At 37.3% G+C, this 19,329-nt stretch overlaps 1 protein-coding gene across 2 annotated transcripts in view; it reads left to right on the top strand.

Moving 5' to 3' along the window:
* The window catches only part of MFSD14B (major facilitator superfamily domain containing 14B), a 30,421-nt gene extending 22,620 nt beyond the window's left edge, over nt 1-7,801 (top strand). For both annotated transcript variants that reach the window (XM_056513130.1, XM_056513132.1), the window contains exons 9-12: nt 1,707-1,819; nt 2,722-2,819; nt 4,550-4,707; nt 6,202-7,801. In XM_056513130.1, the coding sequence (XP_056369105.1) occupies nt 1,707-1,819; nt 2,722-2,819; nt 4,550-4,707; nt 6,202-6,405 (573 nt within the window). In that variant the 3' untranslated portion in view covers nt 6,406-7,801. The remainder of the gene's footprint in view (nt 1-1,706; nt 1,820-2,721; nt 2,820-4,549; nt 4,708-6,201) is intronic.
* Nucleotides 7,802-19,329: the final 11,528 nt, after the last annotated feature.

Here is a 19,329-nt window from a genome sequence, read left to right on the forward strand (position 1 = left end):
TTGCTAAAAATCTCTTAAGAGGGCTTTCCTTCTGGTTTATAATTTTCAGTGTTAAAATAAGGAAAATCAATTGATTTTTGAGCTCTTTGAAGAGTACAGCTTGCTGAAATAATCTTTTCTTATTGACATAATCTTTGCTTCATGAATACTTGTGTCTCCAGAATGAGCTGAACACATGAAGGTAGAATTACTGTGGTTTTTTTCTATGTAGTATTTAAGCTAAAAGTGAGGAACAAGAAAACTAGGGTGAGCAGTTGTTCTTGGCTGGATGCCAAGTGCCCACCAAGTTGCTCCAGCACTCTCTGTCCCAGCCAGGCAGGGAGGAAAAATTAAGGTAAAAAACAGCTCTTAAGTGGAGATAAGGCAGTTTATTAAAGCAAAAGCAAAAATTTAGGCATGCATGAACAAAGAGGGGAAAAAAAACGGTTTATTTTCTGCTTCCCATCAGCTAGTGGTGTTGAGCCACTTCCTTGGAAGAAGGGCTTCTGCACACATAGCGGTTGCTCTGGAAGGCAAACATCATAAATAACAAATGCCCCATTCCTCCTCCTTTCCTTAGCTTTTATATCTGAACAGATATCATCTGGGAGAGTTATCCCTTTGGTCAGCTTGGGTCAGCTGGCCAAGTTTTGTCCCCTCCCAGGCTCTTACCCATTCCCACTCTGCTGATGTGGTGGGAATGAGAGACAGCACTGATGTTCTTCCAGCGCTGCCCAGCAGTCGCCAAAGCGCCGGTGTGTTAACACCAACTTCCCAGCTACACTCAGACCTCTGAGAGCTGCTGTGGGGAAATTAACTCCACCTCAGCCAGACCCAATACAGGAAGAGAGATAAGACAAGAGAGGAAGTGTATTCTGCTCTGCAGTACTGGTTCCTTTTCTCTGTATTTTTACTGAAGCTGAGTTTCTCCTGTTAAAGAAAACTGTGTGGTCCATTAACTGAGTCAAGTTGTCCATGTGGACTCTGCTTTACTAGGAAGTATCTGATTCTTGCCATGGGTATCTTGTTGTTATATCTGAATTGGGATATCCTTCCCCCTCAGCAGTAATACTTCTAACAAATATAAATACTGATCTTTGGTTAGGATTAGCTTCCATGTGCAAATGAAAAGGCCCTATCAGTGATGTAAAGAGTCAGTAGAAAATGGAATTAATAAAAATGGAATTAATTAATTCAGCCTAGGAATTGGCTGAATTTTGGTGTATGTGGTGAAGGTGACAAAGGATTTACTTATAAGTTTAAATGTAAATTTGCAAAATAATTCAGCTGACCTAAGGGCTTTACTTTGTTCTGAGCTAACAGTCTTTTTTCATTAGTATTTGTGGACACTGGTAAATTCAAGTCATGTCCAGCCTGCACTATCTTTGCTTGGTAACCGCTTTTATTTTGTGGAGTACTCTGTTCTGTAATAAAATAGGTTTGTAGACATGAAAATGAAAGCCTTGGAAATAGACAGTGTCATCGAATGTACATAGAGGAGGCAATACATATGCTTCTTGATGTTGCATTTAAGAGTTAAGAATATTTGTACATTAAATGTTGAAATCTCTTACCTGTATTTTGGGCTTAATATAGGAGAAATAAGAGGACTGATGATACTGATTTCCTCATCATTTGAAAGGTCTGAATTACTGTGCATAGGAAAAATTACTTTAGCAAGTCTGACTTTTTAAATCAACTTTTGGTTGAACCAATTTCTCTTGCAGACTGTGTTTCTCAGTATGTTGATGAGATCTATAGGAAACAAAAACACAGTTCTCCTTGGCCTTGGCTTTCAGATCTTTCAGCTGGCTTGGTATGGTTTTGGATCTGAGCCTTGGTAAGCATACATTTTGGTATGTACACACTTGTTAAGGAATTGCAAAGTTTTCTTTCCTAAGAAATTCTACTATTTAATTCTGTTGTCATGGATATTTAAGTATTCTGTGAATTAAGCATTCTCATTTTCATTAAGCATTACACTATCAAAATTTGGTCTGTATTTTGCATATGTAGAAACTATAGACTTTCCTGTACATAAAGCTTATTTGAAAAGGGAGTAATTGCAACATTTTGTTCCAGTGGGTATTAAGTCTATGAATGTTGTTAAAACTTTTTCTTAAATTCACTAGCTAATAAGTAGCCACATTCTCTCTAGTAATTCCACTAGACCTATTTTATCCATTCGGTATTGGACCTATACTTGTTTTTGTTTTTCTAGCATGTTCTCTTACTACAACTAATTAGTTGTAATTAGTCTTAGAAACCATCTAGAGTTTCTTCTCTTGGAAAAACTGTCTTTAGGTAGAGAGAATTAGAACCGTAAGATAGAACAATTTCTTTATGAAGTGTGTCCTTCTGAGAGGGATAAGTGCTTGTTGTTTATCGGAGTACTTCCTACTCAGTTGTAGAAGCTAGAGAATTGCGTCACTGGAGCACCCTCGGAAATTGTTCCTTTGTACAGTGTTTGGAGAGGAAAGCCCACATCACTCCCATTCCATTCTTTCTCTGCTAGGATAGAATCAAATCAAATGTGCTTCTGTTCCAGCAAGTTCAGAATAATATATGAGAGGGGAGCAGGAAGATAACCAGATAATTTCCAGTCTTTAGCCATTTTAATAAGAATATTTTGAAAGGGAATTAAGTATTAAGTAAGGGTGCCCTTGTGGTCCTCTTGGGAGTGTGGGGAGTAGTTATAAGGGCAGTCTCATTTTTAATGAATGAATTATGTATTTAACACAGGATGATGTGGGCAGCAGGAGCTGTAGCAGCGATGTCAAGCATTACATTCCCAGCAATTAGTGCTCTGGTTTCACGAAATGCAGAGGCAGATCAACAAGGTGAGTATTGGATCAAGTGCTGTTTGTGCATCAGACTGTTTTTTGTCTAGAAAGCAGAAGAGTTATCTAGGTGTACTTTCCAAGTTATCTTTGTAAGTTTTTAGTTGGGAGTACCTGTGGAAATGTGCCAGTCTATGTAGACAGGAAGGAAGTGCATAAATGTATCATATTTGCATTGTAAAACACATAATCTCTGATGAGCTATTTTTCTTTCTGTAGAAGTACTACGAAGGCAACAAAAACTTCCTCTTTTTTTCCTCTTCCTTTTATTATATGCAGTATTCTCTAGGTAGACAATGAAGATTAACGTAACTATACTTTTTAATTACACATTTTTCCAGACTGAAATAGATGTAGGAAAGAAGCTTTATTTTTTGTAGAAAAGTTGGTCCTGTTTGATACAATAATTGAGATTTTCAAGGAATAGGAAAGGATGCCAAAGTAAATGCCAGTTAATCTGAGAAAATACAAAATTTACTGGTTTTGATGTGAAAAGCAGTGTACAGTAAGAATTTAGTCCTCCTTTATAGTGTAATGAGAAGTCATCAAAAATTAAAACAGTTGTAAAAAGAACTGAGTTATTTTCTCTTTAAAAAAATGCCATACATATTAAGTATCAGTTAATACAACATGAAGTTGTACAACATGAAGTTAGGTAAATGCAGTTAATCCAAGAAGTAAAAAGAGAAGCTGTTCCATGGGGATTTCTGTTGAAAGATGCAAAAGATAGTACTTTACGTGGGTTTTTGTAATTATATCCTTTTCCCCAGATATTTTAAAGATTTTTAAAGACTTTTTTTCTATTTACATCAGGAAATTACTAGTTTAGTTAAGCTGACAGAAGCCATTGAGCTTTGATTTTTACATAGAGGAAACTGGTGTTAATAGCTAAGGTTTTCAAGATGGAGGTTTTGCCACCTAGTGGCATGAAGAGTTTAAACTTTCATATCATCAATCTATGAAGTAAAAGCTTGGACAGCTATCTTTTTGCATGTTTTCTTTTTCTCCCATTTTACAAGTTACTGCCTTAAGAATGAAGCAGATTATTAATATTGTAAAATAGCATTTTTAGACTCTTACTACATGAAGTTAATATAATCAAAACACTGTTTGCACTGTTGTCACAATCACTTAGTGAAGTCAAAACAGAAATACACCTATAGCACTCTGATTAATCAAGCTTTAAAATCAATCCAGTGTAAAACTGCAGCCAGTCAACTATTGTGAATTTACTGCTGTACACTTAATTTACTGCCCTGATTAAGTTACTTGATATTTAAATAAATACTGGTCACAATTTGTGTGTATTTTCCCAATCACAGTTCTTAACATTTAGGTACATTATTCTAAATTTCACTTGAAAATAACAACATTTAAACTCTGCTATCTTCACTATCTTCATTGTAGGCTTTGAATGAGAGTGGAAGAACTGTAATATAAAAAACTAAATCTGCGCATAAATTTCTTTATCATAATAATGAAATATTGTACAATAATAAATATCATAGTTCTTCCAGTAATCTGTAATATAGTGACAGAACTATGATGATGCAGAGGATTATTTTAATCTGACATATTTGTCTTCAATGTGTTTCTTACATTTTAGAATGTAATAATAATTATGTTATGCTCTATTTTGGAACAATCATTAGAATATACCCAGAGCTCATGGCCTGAGCATTTCTTCCTTGATTTAAAAAAAAAATCCTACTTTTTTTTTTCCTCGTTAGGTGTTGTCCAAGGAATAATAACTGGAGTAAGAGGTCTGTGCAATGGCCTGGGACCAGCACTGTATGGCTTTATTTTCTTTCTCTTCCATGTGGAACTCAATGAATTGCTACCTGATAACACTTCTGAAAAAAAAACAAAGCAGAATCCCAGTGATAAGGTTAGTTCAAAATTTGATGGGCAGCTTGCTGTGCAGAACTCATAGTACCAGAAATCTGTCCTTTTGGTTGATTTAAAATCTTCATATCTTACTCTTAAACTGCTTAATTTTTGCTTTTCAGTTTTATTAAATTAAGATAGCTCATAATTTAAATGTGATAGTAAATATATAGATTTACAGTAGTAGCAGCATTGGTTTCAGTATTGTAACAGTATCAGGTAACTTCATTTGATGTAAATTTACTGGAATTAAAGTTTGAGTGAGGTTGCATCATTATGATTATCCACAGGAAGCCCTTACAGCAAACAGTGGAGTTGTAGGCTGTGTTGGAGAGTAATAATAACACTTGGCAATGCAATGACAAAGGGCAGCTTTTGAGAGATTTTTACTCCTCTCAGTGAAACCACAATCATGTAATACTCAAAAGCTGCTCAGATGAATTAGCTGTTATACTACAAATAAAGGTGTATTAATTTGTGAAAGTTCATTTCTTCTTTAAGTATTTGTGTGCATAGCACCTGTGTTTTTGATACGTTGATATACTTTATATGTACAGAACATCAGCTGAAAAGTTAGGCCTCTGTAACAAGGATTGAGGCAAGGGAAATACCCTGTTACTGTATACTTATGTTCTGCTACTTTCCTACTTTATTTGAGAATAGCTTCCACATTTCATTTGGTAGAATAAATGTACACTGGACTGATAAGTTTCACCCTCTGCTGCATCTAGTTTTAGTTTACACAGATACAGAAAAGTTGTTAAAGATTAAAAAAAAAGCTGGATTGTTGACACTTCTTTCGTAGAGGTTTGTCATCAAACTTGGCTGACTTAAAATTTATCTTAAAATTTTTCTGGTGTTTGTTTTTAGCTGGGGCTATGAAATATGGGTAAGTTTTGTTTTTGAAGTTTAAAATAAATTGCTTAGAAGCAAGAGAGAATAGCTCCAAATGCTAAGTTATTATACATGGATAATGTGTGTCTGCAATGAGAATGGTCTCACTGTTATTTTGCTCACCCATGTATTGTTTTTTTGAGATGCTTGTTTATTTGGCTAACTTGATTCTAGAGTATCTCACCCATAGAAAAGTGAAGCTAAGATTTATTGAGTATTTATACTTCTGGATGTTGAAACCTTATTCTGTTGATGTTCAGAGGAGTCTTGTTGATGTAACAGGCATGTTGCCTAAAGCAAAAAAAAGTTATAAAAAAGCATCAAGTCAACATTTGTTTCATTTGCTAGGCAATCATACTGTCAATTGACAATTTAATGTGGTTTTGGTTTTTAGATCAGTATGGAGATCAGGCAAGGAATTTGTGGGGATTTTTGATGCAGAAAATTCACTTTACAGTGAATTCGCACATGAACCTGTTCACAAAAATTTTATAGTCCCTATAAATATGTCTCTCATGATCTCCTGCTTTTGTGGTGTAGTTCATAATGCAGAAGTCAATGCTTGAAACATGAATTCTTTATTATGCTTTTTTTCCTGTAGATATCGATCATTCCTGGTCCCCCCTTCCTGGTTGGAGCGTGCGTTGTTCTTCTGGCTTTTCTAGTTGCCTTATTTATTCCTGAGAGCAGCAAGGCCAGCAGTACCAAAAAACACAGCAACAGCAGCAGCAGTACTCTGAGTAACAACCTAGACCAAAGTAATGAAGAGGACATTGAGCCATTGCTGCAGGATAGCAGTGTATGAAGGCTAAATTCTGAGGGGCCTATGTAACAAATTCATGCACTGAATTGTGCTCTGGAAGCTTGGTGGGAGGTACAGAGTATCTTGCCTTTCAGAGGAAGGTAGCTGTGACAGGAGGTCACTTGCTGTATGGTACGTGAGGTTGGTGTCATGCTTGCAGGGATGGTTTTTTAGAACAGCAGGTCACAAAATGATGTGATTCTACCCAATACTGGACTGCAAATGCTGTGTCAAATTCCGATACTGGGAAGAAACCTGAGTATAGAGACAGAATTTTCTTAAAGTTTGAATATTTAATTCCCAAAATTGCAAGATAATGCGAAATAAATAGGTTTGAGCCAGAACAATTTCTGCCATCACTATAATAGGTTGTTTTGCATCTCTGATGCCTTTTTGTTGCATCTATGCCACTTGTAGTCTTTGTGGTATGGGAGGCACTGATCTCTATGTAGTTTTGCTACTTGAAATAGTGGTTATCAATGAAATTCTCAAATATTATTTACTAACAATAAGTACAGTAGTTACCAGAAAGCAGTGATGAAATTGAGATGGCAGAGTTCTGAATATGTGATCACACGGGACAGTAGTTACCCATAAATGAAGGTCATACAGAAACCCTAAAACCCACATTATGGAATAATCAGTTTTGTGCAGTTAAATCAAGTCCAGATGGCACCCAAGAACCAGGTCCCATTAATGTTTTGCTTATGAAAAAGAAAATTTTAATTTTAAAATGAGCAGTGTCAGAAATACACTTCTGAGGGGGTGCCAGAGTACTTTACATCAAAATATATATATATGTACTGCATTTTGTCACTTTATCTGTCATATAAACTAATTTTTCCTATTAGTTCTTTTCACCGCTGCCTTAACTGCTTCTTAGTGTTCAGTTATTAATCATATTCAGCCTTCATATCACTGTCTTACCTGCTGAACATCATGGATATATTCATATAATTTTTTTTTCTAAAAGATGCTTCAAAGGAATTATGAATTGTAACAAATGTGCTGATTTTTAGAGACATTTTATAAAGAAGACAGAGATTTATATGTATTTTGCTGCAGTGTAAATGGACTATTAAACCCAACTTTGATGAAGTGCTCCTATGAATGTTTTATATGTATGCAATATTTGTAGATATTTGTAAGGAGTTTTAATTTTTCCAGATGGGTGCTGTGTAAATCATGTATTTATAAATGTAATGAGGGTATAGACAGTTATACAACAGTTACACAGTTTTTTAAAAGGATTGTGTATTGACTGAACAAATTTTAAAAATATATATTTTGAAACTTGTTCCACATTGAGCACATCTAAGAAACCTTTTGTACTATGTAGGTTTGTTTTTAAGTTAATAAGCTTCCTAATGCATAATAAATATAAATATTAAGCTTTCTAGTTTTCATGACTAAGTGTGTGTTCTTCCAAATTCACTGTTGTGCCTTCACTGCTTCAGAACAGAAGTGGGTTTATCCTAGTGTTGGATGACAGTACCTGAATTCCTCTTCTGTTGTGTTGTGTCTGTATCATCAGGAGTGGTGAAAAGCATGCTTTGCTTAGACGTTCCTTTGGTATCTGACATGGTGTACCCCACGGGGGTAGAGAAGTGGAGAATAAAAGTACAAAAAAAACCATGAGAGTAATTTTTGATCTGAACAGTACTGCAGAATTAATATGCTTTTTCTGAGGATTCTTAGGTGGCTGTTTTTCTTTGAATTTCTTGCAGTTCAAGCCTGGGTTTTTATGCTGGATAATCTTTTATTGTTTGCAGGCCAGACAGCCTGGGTAGGTTTTATGTGATCCCAGCTTAGAATGTCTTAAACTTGATATATGGAATAAAATACAGTATGTTAATGATAAAAGTAGCAGTTGTGAAATTTATTCCTGCTTGTAGTATCCCAGCAATGGATCAGATTTTTGAAGCAGAATCTCAGAATCACAGAATGGTCGGAAGAGACCTTTAAAGATCATGGGACAGGGTCATTTTTCACTAGGGCAGTTTGCTCAGAGCCACCCTGTCCAACATGACCTTGAACATTTCCAGGACTCAGGAATGAGGCATCCACAGCTTCTCTGGGCAACCTGTGACAGTGCCTCGCCACCCTTATTGTAGATATTTTCTTCCCTATGTCCAATCTAAACCCTTTTCATTTTAAAACTCTTACACTTTGTCCTGTCACTAGATGCTCTAGGGAAATGCTGCCTCCTTTCCTACAAGCCTTTTTTATATATTGGAGGGCTTCAGTATGTGAAAAGAGCCTTCTTCTCTGCTGGCTGAGCAACCCTTGCTCTCTCAGCATGTCTTCACAGGAGATGTACTCCAGTCCTCCAATCATCTTTGTGGCCTCCTCACTCCAACACATCTATGGTTTCCTGTGCCAGGGAGTTCAGAGTTGGATGCAAAGTAAATATTTTAAGCATGCATCCTAACTCTATATAAATTACTATATGTGCTACTCTACTAATTAAATACACAATAAAATATAAAATTGATTAGATAAACAATTTCCAAATATTTTTATGAGCAGTATAAAGTGTTTTTCTGTTCCCAGTAGAAAATGAGTAAATGATGCTCAGAAATACCTGATGCCTCTTTATTTTTAGAAATTTTTGTTCAACACCATGGTACAGAGATGCAAATATTTGATTCTATGTTCAACTTATCTTGATTTTAAATTTTAATATCTGTTTTTAATATTTGTCTTTACTGAAAAAGATATCTCACAAAGATCTTGATCCAAATGGAAAGTGTGTTGAAGGTACTAAAGGTGCTTACTAAATCATGATGCTCATTTTTCAGTCCTGCCCACTACTTATGCAAAGGTATATTAATATTCAGGTCAATACTCAACTAGTGAGTTTCCATTTTCCCTAATGTCAGTTTCAATTAGTTTGCAAATTCAATTGGATTTGCAAACTAATTGAAAGGCCTTGAATTTTTGTGTTGTTAACAAATGGATTGAAAAAATTCCCTCTGGTGGATTTTTTTAAAAGCGTTAGAAAGTAACTTCCCTGTGCAAGTGTACAGGCAGTAGAGGTTTTTATGGATGATTCTTCTGCACTTTTTTTTGCAACAACATTGCATGATGATAGAAACATTTTCAAATTTCTGTTTTCAAAATGCTTCCTTCATTCAATAACTTTATTTTGAACATAAAAATTTTCTTGCTCATTGTTAAAAACATCATCTTCATCTTGAAGAGACACATTAAATGCTTTTATTTTTCAAAAATTTTAGCATGGTACTGTCAGGCCCTTTTCATCCAGAAAAGGTCAGGAGATGTGGAACATTTGCTTTTCTTTCTGTGGAAGAAAAATGTTAAGATTGACATGGGATAACCAGGGAACTCCTGTAGTATAAAACACTTTCATGATAACTCCATGTTTCCAAAATATTGTAAAGATTCTAAAATTGAAAGGCCTTGGTTTTTATAAAATTAACCACATTAAAACACTGATAACAATGTAAGACATTGTGTGCTTTTGTCTCCAGTTTATTTGCTGCACTAACTTGCCCATGAGTGATCCAATGAATAAATTTTACTCTTGCTATAACCTTATCCTTGGATCCTTTTTTTATTCGGTTCAAAGTAGCTGCTTCATCATTGGTTACACTTGTACATTTTTTTCACAAAACAGAATTTTTAATAAAGAAAAAGTTTACTGTTGAACAACTACTTTTCCCATTACATCTTTTTTGTTAGGGATTGACAAAAAAGTTGCTCTTTATGTACTTGTCATGTAAAAAAACCTAGCAAGTACCATAAACTGAGACAGGTTAGGAACACTTGTAGTTTCAAATCTCTCACAACACATAGCTTGTTCTAATATTTTTCTTCAAACCTTCAGCAATGTTTTTAATGAAATTTGTGAAATACTGGATTGAATATTACAGGACTTTAAACATTGCTGAAAAACTTACTAAGTTTCTTCGTGTCCTGGATGGCTAGTCTGTAAATGCCCTGTTAACCCTTGTGGCTCCATACTATTGTTAGCTAATGCCTAAAGATACAATATACACTCAAAAAGACATTTATTGTTAGCTAAAACATTTGTAAATTTGTATTTCAAATACTTACCTTGATAGCTGTCAATTTGCCTGGCCAACTTTTTCCTCAAATCTGACTACATTGTCAGTGACATTACCATTCAAAGTGGTTGATGAAGGACTTGAACTAGGAACAGAAGTATCACCTCTGCAACTTGTCTGTTTGTGCTTTCATCTTCAGTCTGCAGGGTTTTTTTCCAGAGCCTTTTTGAAAGACTGGGTTAGTTTAGTTGTAGATAGGTAATGTAGTCTGCAGATCCACTTAACTGGGCACATGTCAATGTCAGTATGTCAGTACACTGAAAGTGAATGAATGAGTGAGGGTGTCACTGTCATCTCCCTTCTGTTCTTCCTCAAGGATACCTTGTGTGCTGTCTACCTTAAGTGTGACCATCTGGCATACACACCAGATGACTGTGCAGTGTCAAGACATGTATTAGTAAAGTTGTAATTCTTTATACTTTTAGGTGGTAAATAAAATACTTTTATTTTGAAAAATCAGCAATAACTAATACTTTCCTCCTTGTACCCCTGAGGTGCTTAGCCTCCAGGTAGGAGACATTGCTCCATTGCTCCAGAGCATGTTTTACTGCAATGTAAGAACATGCAGAAAGAATAAGACACTGCCTCACTTCCTCAGGGTGGTAATGGACATGTTTCTTTGGGCAACTGCTGGTTTCTGCATTGAGCTGTGATCCAGAGAAACAAAATTCTAGTTGTTTCCATGCAATTTGCATTTCTTGTTTTTTTTTTAATTTTATTTTTTCAGAAGAAATCAAACACAGTCTTCCTCCCACCAAAAAAAAAAAAAAAAAAAAAAAAAAAAAAAAAAAAAAAAAAAGGCAGAGAAAGACATGATGAATAACAGTACAAAGATCTGGAAAACTATACTTGGGAAACTTCTCTCCTTTTCTTCTGTTCTCAGAAATTTCAGAAATTTTATTCTTCTACGTACATGCATTTATCATGAAAGCATGATGCTACTGTATTTTGATTATAATATACTAGAAGATCATAATAAAACTTGTGATAAATAAACCTATGACTTAGATTGTTTTAACAAGCAATCTGTTATATATAGGGTCCATCACTATGGACCCTAACATGAAGAGAATTTGATTTAAAACGTTGTTTAAAAATTTTGATCATACTTTTCCGTTGTGGTCCTAGAGCTTTCACTTACAGGGCCTTCCAAGCTCAGTTGGCTAAGCTGAGACACTCCTAGTCAACCTGAAAAAGTTGGTGAACCAGGATGAGTAGATCAGCATAATAGCCTATTTTTGTGTGATTGAGGAAACTGAGCATGACTTCTGGTCCTCTGTTTAGTGGCATGCTGTCTCATGGGTTCCATCTCGAGAGCTTGCTGGTGAGATTGATCTAAGAGTAGTAGTCTTGAATCCAGCATATGTAAAGAGCCAAATTAAATCAGTCTTGTATTTCCTAGACAATTTCTCTTGAGCAAGACTTACAGTCTTCTCCCATTGCCTAAAAAGAATAGTCTTGCTTTGTTTTCTAAAAGAACACTTCAGTAAGAGAATGAAGAAGGTGGGCAAGGTTCAGGGTACAGTCCCAGGACTAGCATTGCTGCTCTGCTGCCCTTGCAGTCTGTTTCTGTTGCTATAAAAGTGCCTTTTTGTATTGCATTTTCAGCACTAGCACCTTAAAGTAAATGTGTTAAAATTCTTCCTTAATTTGAAAGTAAATGCTGCTGAATCTGAGAAGTACAGAGCTGCATGATTTAAGTGCAATCGACCGCATTACGTGTTAGCAGTTTGGAAGTCAATATTTTTTTATAGTCCTTTTTTTTTCTGTTGAAATGAAAAAATGGCCACTTCTGATTGCATACCCCAGTGAGAACTTTGGCTTATGGATTTCAGAAAATTGCTTGTATCTGAGCTGTCCCTTGACTGATGCCTGATGTATGTCTTAATGCTTATGTGTCAATACAATTGTGTAAGAAACAGACTGTAAAGAAAAGTGTGCTGCTAGTTCTGCTCATCTGAATGTAGGCAAAAAGCTGCTCAGCAGGATCTTATTAAATGATGATGCAAGGAAAACTGATGGTGAATATAAGGCAGGCAAGATAATTCATGACAAATTTCTTTTCTACACGTGGAAAGTGTTGATCTTAAAAACTTTGCAGTGGTTGTATTGCTTTGTCCAGGAAATCTATTTTATAGTAAGCTTTTCTTCTATAGGCAATTTTTCCCCCTTCTCCTCCTCCAGTTTTGAAGAGTATTTTTAAGCATATTTTACACTTTGCAGCAAAATACTACAGTCTTTTCTGAAAGTCCTGATGAGTTATCTTTCATAAGAGAAACTTAATCATATATAGGAGGTTTTTTTTTAGCATATGCAGATACCATTTTTGATAACTTGATGCCATTTCTCAGTGCAGTGATTCAAACATCCTCTGTAAAGCAGTGAAGGGGGAAAAAAAAACAAAACATGACAAAATTGTTCTAGTAACAGACTGAAGTGTTAAGCACTGAAGAAAAAAATTAAATATGGGGATCTACACATCCTTCCATGTTGTTTAAAGCCGAAAAGCAGATTTTTCTTGTTGTCTTACTTCTTTATGCCTGCATAATGAACAAAATGTTTTTTTTTCATCATTGGTATCATCTCTAACTGGCTTATAAATAGCTGAAACATCAAATTTGCCCAGCTGCCTAGTTGTAGAATGCATTGTTGTCCTGGTTTGAAGGACAGGTGTCTGCCAATAAAGGCAGAAGCTTCTCTTTGAAATGGAGAATGTAAACCCCCTCTCTCCAAATTCTTATAAATCTGAAATTAAGGAGCTCTCAGGCAAAGATTTGAGAATTAGGAATAACAGTTCTTTACTGGGAAAATTAAAATAGAAATACAGTATTATAAAGAATAATCCCAACCCTGACAGAGTCAGAATACAACCTGACACCCTGTCAGTCAGGGTGTTGGTAGCAGTCCCATTAAATGGTGGCTACAGTCCCCCTGCAGTGGCTGGTGTGGTTCAGCTGAAGCAGTGCTCCTGTGGAAGGGTGCAGCCTTCCTCCAAAAGTCCAGGGATAATGTACAAAGGTCCAGCTTCTCCTCTGGAATCCAGTGGAAAGAAGATCTCTTGCTGTTCAAAAGCTCAGTTTTTACCTAGGTAGGAAAGGCTTGGCTCCTCCCCCTGGCTGGAGAATCTCCCAATGGGATGATGTAATTTTATCAGTCATACAGTGGGACTTAATGGCTCAGCAGCAGATGATATCTTCCTGGAGGGAGGATGGGTTGTGGAAAAGATAAAGATGATTGCTCCACCTGTTTTCAAAGATGGACCATTAGCAGATGGTATGTGCCATGGAGATAAGGAATCACTGCCCCACCCAGTTTTAACAGATGGTGATAGAATACACATTTCTGGTCACATCCTGCATTGCAACACAAGACAGTTGTGCTCATGCTTAAATGCATTGGGAGTGTTAATACAGTGCAGCTAGTGGTTTCTGAAAGTTTGAAATGTGTATTTAAGTAGAATAGAATAGAATAGAATAGAATAGAATAGAATAGAATAGAATAGAATAGAATAGAATAGAATAGAATAGAATAGAATAGAATAGAATAGAATATTTAAAGATACATTCAAAAGGTGTTCATTATATAATTTTTAACACTGAAAGAAAAATAAAAGGAAGATTGAGAAATAGAAATATTCACTAGACTTTGCCACCTAAAGCTAATTGCATTCTGCATATCCTTGTCAGGCACACATTTTGACCTCAGAGAGATGTTGTGGGCCTCTGTGCACTCATTAGAGGGAAAAGCTGTTTGCAGAGCTGATAATTTGTGACGTTAACTGAGTGGTTAAGGATTTGATCTTCTTGGACAATAGATTTCCATTTTTCCTCAAGAAGTAAGCTTTCCCTACCAATAAGTTATCTTTCATTTTTCAGACATGAAGGCGTGCTTGGGAAAGCACCTTGGGAAACACAGTGCACTAGAAACTCTTAATGATCCTTGAACCAAGTAATCAAAAATTAATTCATAATTTTTTTTTATACAAATCACAAAAACCAGGAGATGTTGCAAGATCAATAACTTAATATTTAGTGTTTCAGAATAATTCTGAAATTATTTGTCTGTGTATGAATTGCATCAACAGTACCACAACTGCCCTTCCTGAAGGTGACAGGAAAGAAAAATGTGATAAAGGTCAGACTGTCAGGCAGCCTATTATGAGCAAAACACTTTCCTAGGATAGAGCCTCGCCAAGAGTGGGCTGGTGCCACCTTGACATTACAGCGTCTGTCAAAAGGAAAAACAACTCATGACTCCAGGTAATAACTGAAGGTAGTAAAAACAACTCATTTGCCCTATTTCTTCCATCTCTAGGGGGAAAAATACATCAAGCTACCATGTAGCAATCATATTAAAAAGTTCTGCACAGTTGCCTCAAGCAGTTGGTTGAGATCTTTTACTTTATTATGAAATACACAAAAGTAAAAGCTTATCTCTAAGTTTGTGGAAGGAGCCCATGGTAAATATATTTAAATTTATTTGGTTCTATTCATCGTTGAATATTTGGAGAAAGAGCAATAAAAATGGAACAGTAAAGATTCCATGTCTATCTTTTGAGGTAATTTTAAAAATTTTTCTTTTAAAATAGGATGGTTTTTTTTCCTGATTGCAAAGACTCCAAGCTCAGCCTAAGAGCTTCAGCTTATGTTATTGTATTTCTAACATAATTACTAGAAATACCAGCCTACCTAGGGCAGAGTGCAAATAAGGTAATTAAGTGTATTAAAAGTGCATTTGAGATAGCATGGTACTACTGAAGAAAGAGAAGGAAAGAAGACAGCATGACTTTCTGACCAACTGAATTTTCAAACATGATAGAAAACCTCATGAGGTGCTGGATAAAGCTACATGAAAGATTAGCACTGGTTGCAGAAAATTTTGCTAATATAATTTTGATAAAAAGTGTTTTTCTTGAAGATGGTTTGAAACCTTCTTGAAGACCTAGGTTTGAAATGTTTTTGACACGACATTGATCAATGCTTTTGGCGAACGTTATATCTGAAATATACCTAGATTTTTGAATTTTAAGAATTTGAATCAAAAGCTAATAATAAAATCTGCACAGCAAACTTGGTCTCAGAAATGGCTTTCAAAGAAGAGAATTCAACCCCATCTCACATAGTCACTTTTTTGATACTACATATGCCACAAATTTATGGGAAAGGGAGGAAAACTTACACCTTCAGATAACTTTTTCTTTAAAGATGGAAGGATCCAACTGCCACAAGTCTCAGGTGTCCATTTAGCAACTGATTCCAGTAGGATACACTTAACTATAGTGCTGCAAAAATGTCTTTTATTGATTTGTTTATGCTGCAATATTATTTTTGCCCATATAAGACAATTCTTTTCTTCCCATGCAACTTTTGAGGAGGTTTTTAACAGTGGGTACATGACAGCATTTAGCAAACACCTGTGCTTTAATTGGAGTGTTCAGATGCTTGTTACCAAAGGAATGTTAGTTTGATGCTTTCTTCTGTGGCTTTTGCCCTGCATAAAAAAAATACCTCAAAGTCTAAGGAAAGACTGACACAGGGGTCCTGTTTGGAGCACAGAATGTGCTGCTCACTTAAGGCTTTAACAGCATCACTTAAACTGCATTGTTTCTTTACTGCCTAAGGTTGTGTTGGTAATCTCATTGGCAGGAACTGAAAGTTGTCTGTTTCTGCTAGCAGCAGATGTCTAGAAAGCCTACTGCTAATAGTAAAAGATATCAGAAAATCTTGACTTTTGTTTTCAGAGCATTAGCTTTCACATTATGGTCTCAAGAGTACTGCAAGGTACAGGTGTCTTTGTAAAAAGATAGTACCACTTTACTCCCAAGAGAAATTAGTCATAGAAAAATATCTTAGCTGAGGAAGTAGTACATCCATCCACAAACCCCAGAGGGGTGTTTGAGTTAGAAAGTGCCTTAAGGCACTGAGCTTCAAATACTTGGGTAAAACATCATACACCCTTCTTGTATGTTAGTCTGAGACTTTGTCAGCTCTTTTAGACAATACAACACCTGTGTTATGTGAAAAAGATACTGAACTATTTGCCAAAATTATATCTGGCATCACTCTTAAACTTGAAGGACCACAAAAAGCTTTGCCAACTGGAAGTAAACTGTGGTTCTAATGCTAAATAAGACAAGTCCCAGGACAGACATACTGACAAAATGAAATATCCTTATTGTGTCTTCAAAAGTGCCAGTTGTGGAATCTGAGATCAATTTCATTAATGCATCCTGTGAACAGACAAAAGTCCTCACCTATTCATGCACAATCTTGTATAGCCTTTGTTGTTCCAAGTCTTGCAAAATTTTACTAAGCTTGAACAATTGTCTTCTGTTTATGCACAGATTAACCTGGGTTTCAATAACTTGAAAAAAAAATTTAAATAATTTCCAAAAATACTTGTCCTTTGTGCAGTAGAAATGTGTTTACTGAAACAGGTGATAGAAAGTAGAATACACTCCTTTTTATAATTAAATGTGGCAAATATCAGGATACCTTTGGCAAGAGTCAACTGTTGCATTAAATAAACTTGCAATTCAAAGTAGTCAGATACAGGAAGAGTCATGCCTCTGTGAGATTAGATGGTTAAATTATTGAAAAACAGATGGAATCAAAGATAATTAATTTAGAGAATGTACAGATGCTTAAACCAGAAATATTAAGACTGGTGTGACTGAAGTGTTAACTGAAGAAGGCATTAAAGCCTTAAAAACAGCTAAGCAAAGGTATGGCATTTGTTAATTGCTACAGAATGCTCTATATAGTTTTTCATTCATATTCCTTGATAGTGTCATGGGTTGATGCTGTCTGAATGCCAGGCACCTACAAAAGCTGCTTGCTCACTCCTCTCCACAGCTGGACAGGGGAGGGAAATGTAACAAAGTGTTCATGGATTGAGGTAAGGACTGGGAGACATCACTGATAAATATCATCAGGGCAAAACAAGCTCAGCTTAGAGATAGAAAGTGAATTTATTACTAACACTATCAGAGCAGGATAATGAGAAGTAAGAAAAACCCCTTGAAAACACCTTCCCCCCGCTGCTTCCTCCTTCCCAGTCTCTGTCTTCTATCCCATAGGGACCCCATGGTGCAGCTGGGGAATGACTCCTCCCTCTGAGCAGCAGGATAAGCCATGGCTGATGAATGGACCATAATCCCCACTCCCTGTCAACCTGCACCATGGTGTCCCTCTCACAGGAGACAGTTCTCCATGAACTTCTCCAAAGTGAGTCCCTCTCATGAGCTGCAGCTCTCTATGACCTGCTGCAACGTGTTCATCCCACAGGCAAAACTGCTGCAGGGTCACTCTTCCTCGTGGTGCAGTCCTTCAAGGACAGGCTGCTCCAGCATGGGAGAAAAGCCCCTCTCTCCACAGTTCTCTCTCGGGGTCACAGCTTCTTATAGCATCTCCCTGCTCCAGCCTGGAGCTCCTCCATGGGCTGTGGGTGGGTCTCTGCATCCCCATGGCTCTCCATGGCTGCAGGGGCACAGCTGCTTCTCCATGGGCTGTGGGTGGGTCTCTGCATCCCCATGGCTCTCCATGGCTGCAGGGGCACAGCTGCTTCTCCATGGGCTGTGGGTGGGTCTCTGCATCCCCATGGCTCTCCATGGCTGCAGGGGCACAGCTGCTCCTCCATGGGCTGTGGGTGGGTCTCTGCATCCCCATGGCTCTCCATGGCTGCAGGGGCACAGCTGCTTCTCCATGGGCTGCTGCACCAGAAGCTGCAGGGGAATCTCAGCTCCAGTGCCTGGAGCAGCTCCTGCCCCTCCTTCTGCACTAACCTTGGTGTCTGCAGGGCTGTTTCTCTCACATTTTCTCACTCTGCTGTTCTTTGGCTGGAATTAAAACTGTGCCACCACCTGTGTTTCGATTTCTTCTTACATATGTTATCACAGAGGATTTACCATGATTTTTAATTGGCCCAGCCTTGGCCAACAGCACACCCATCTTTGGAACCACCAGGGACTGGCCCTGTTGGACATTTTAGCAGCTTCTCAAATAAGCCACCTCTGTGGCCCCCCCTGCTACCAAAAACCAAGCTGTGCAAACCCAACACAGATAGCAAGAAGGAAAAACTTGCAATATTAATTGAGAGATTTGGAGACCTAAAATGTTCAAAGAGGAAATGAGAAGAACCACAAGTCTTGGGCATTCTGCTCCAGCGCTGTTCACATTAAAGGATTATGTTCAGCACATGCCCCAGCCAGTGTGCAGTAGTCAATCCAAAAGGAATCAAGATGTATGAGAGTTGCACAGACAGCAGTGTTTATCCTCCATGGTGAGCCCAAGTGATTCTGGCGAGACTGCTTAGGTGTCATAAAACTGTAGCATCATGGAATGTCTTGAGTGGGAAATTAAAGATCATCTAGTTGCAACCTGCCTACTATGGTCAGGGACACTTTCACTGGGTCAGATTGCTCAGAGCTTCATCCAACCTGGCCTTGAACACTTCCAAGGAAGGGGCATTCACATCTTCCATGGGCGACTGTTCCAGTGCTCACCGCTCCACTAGAATTTCTTTCTAGTGTTTAATCTAAACCTGCCATCTTTCAGTTTGAAGCCATTCCCCCTTGTCCTGTCACTGCCTGCCCTTGCAAATAGTCCCTTTCCATCTTGCTTGTAAGGCTCCCTTCAGGTACTGGAAGGCTGCAACTGCGTTGTCCTGAAGACTTCTCCTTTCCAGGCTGAGCAGTCCAGATTCTGTTGGCCTTTCCTCACAGCAGAGGTGCTTCATTGCTCTGATTAACTTGGTGGCCTCCTCTGGACTCACTCCAGCAGATCCATGTCCTTCCTGTGCTGGGACCCCAGGGCTGGATGCAGGGTTCCAGCTGGGG

Source organism: Oenanthe melanoleuca, chromosome Z, assembly GCF_029582105.1.
Source record: "Oenanthe melanoleuca isolate GR-GAL-2019-014 chromosome Z, OMel1.0, whole genome shotgun sequence".
In the NCBI taxonomy this organism is placed as follows: domain Eukaryota; kingdom Metazoa; phylum Chordata; class Aves; order Passeriformes; family Muscicapidae; genus Oenanthe; species Oenanthe melanoleuca.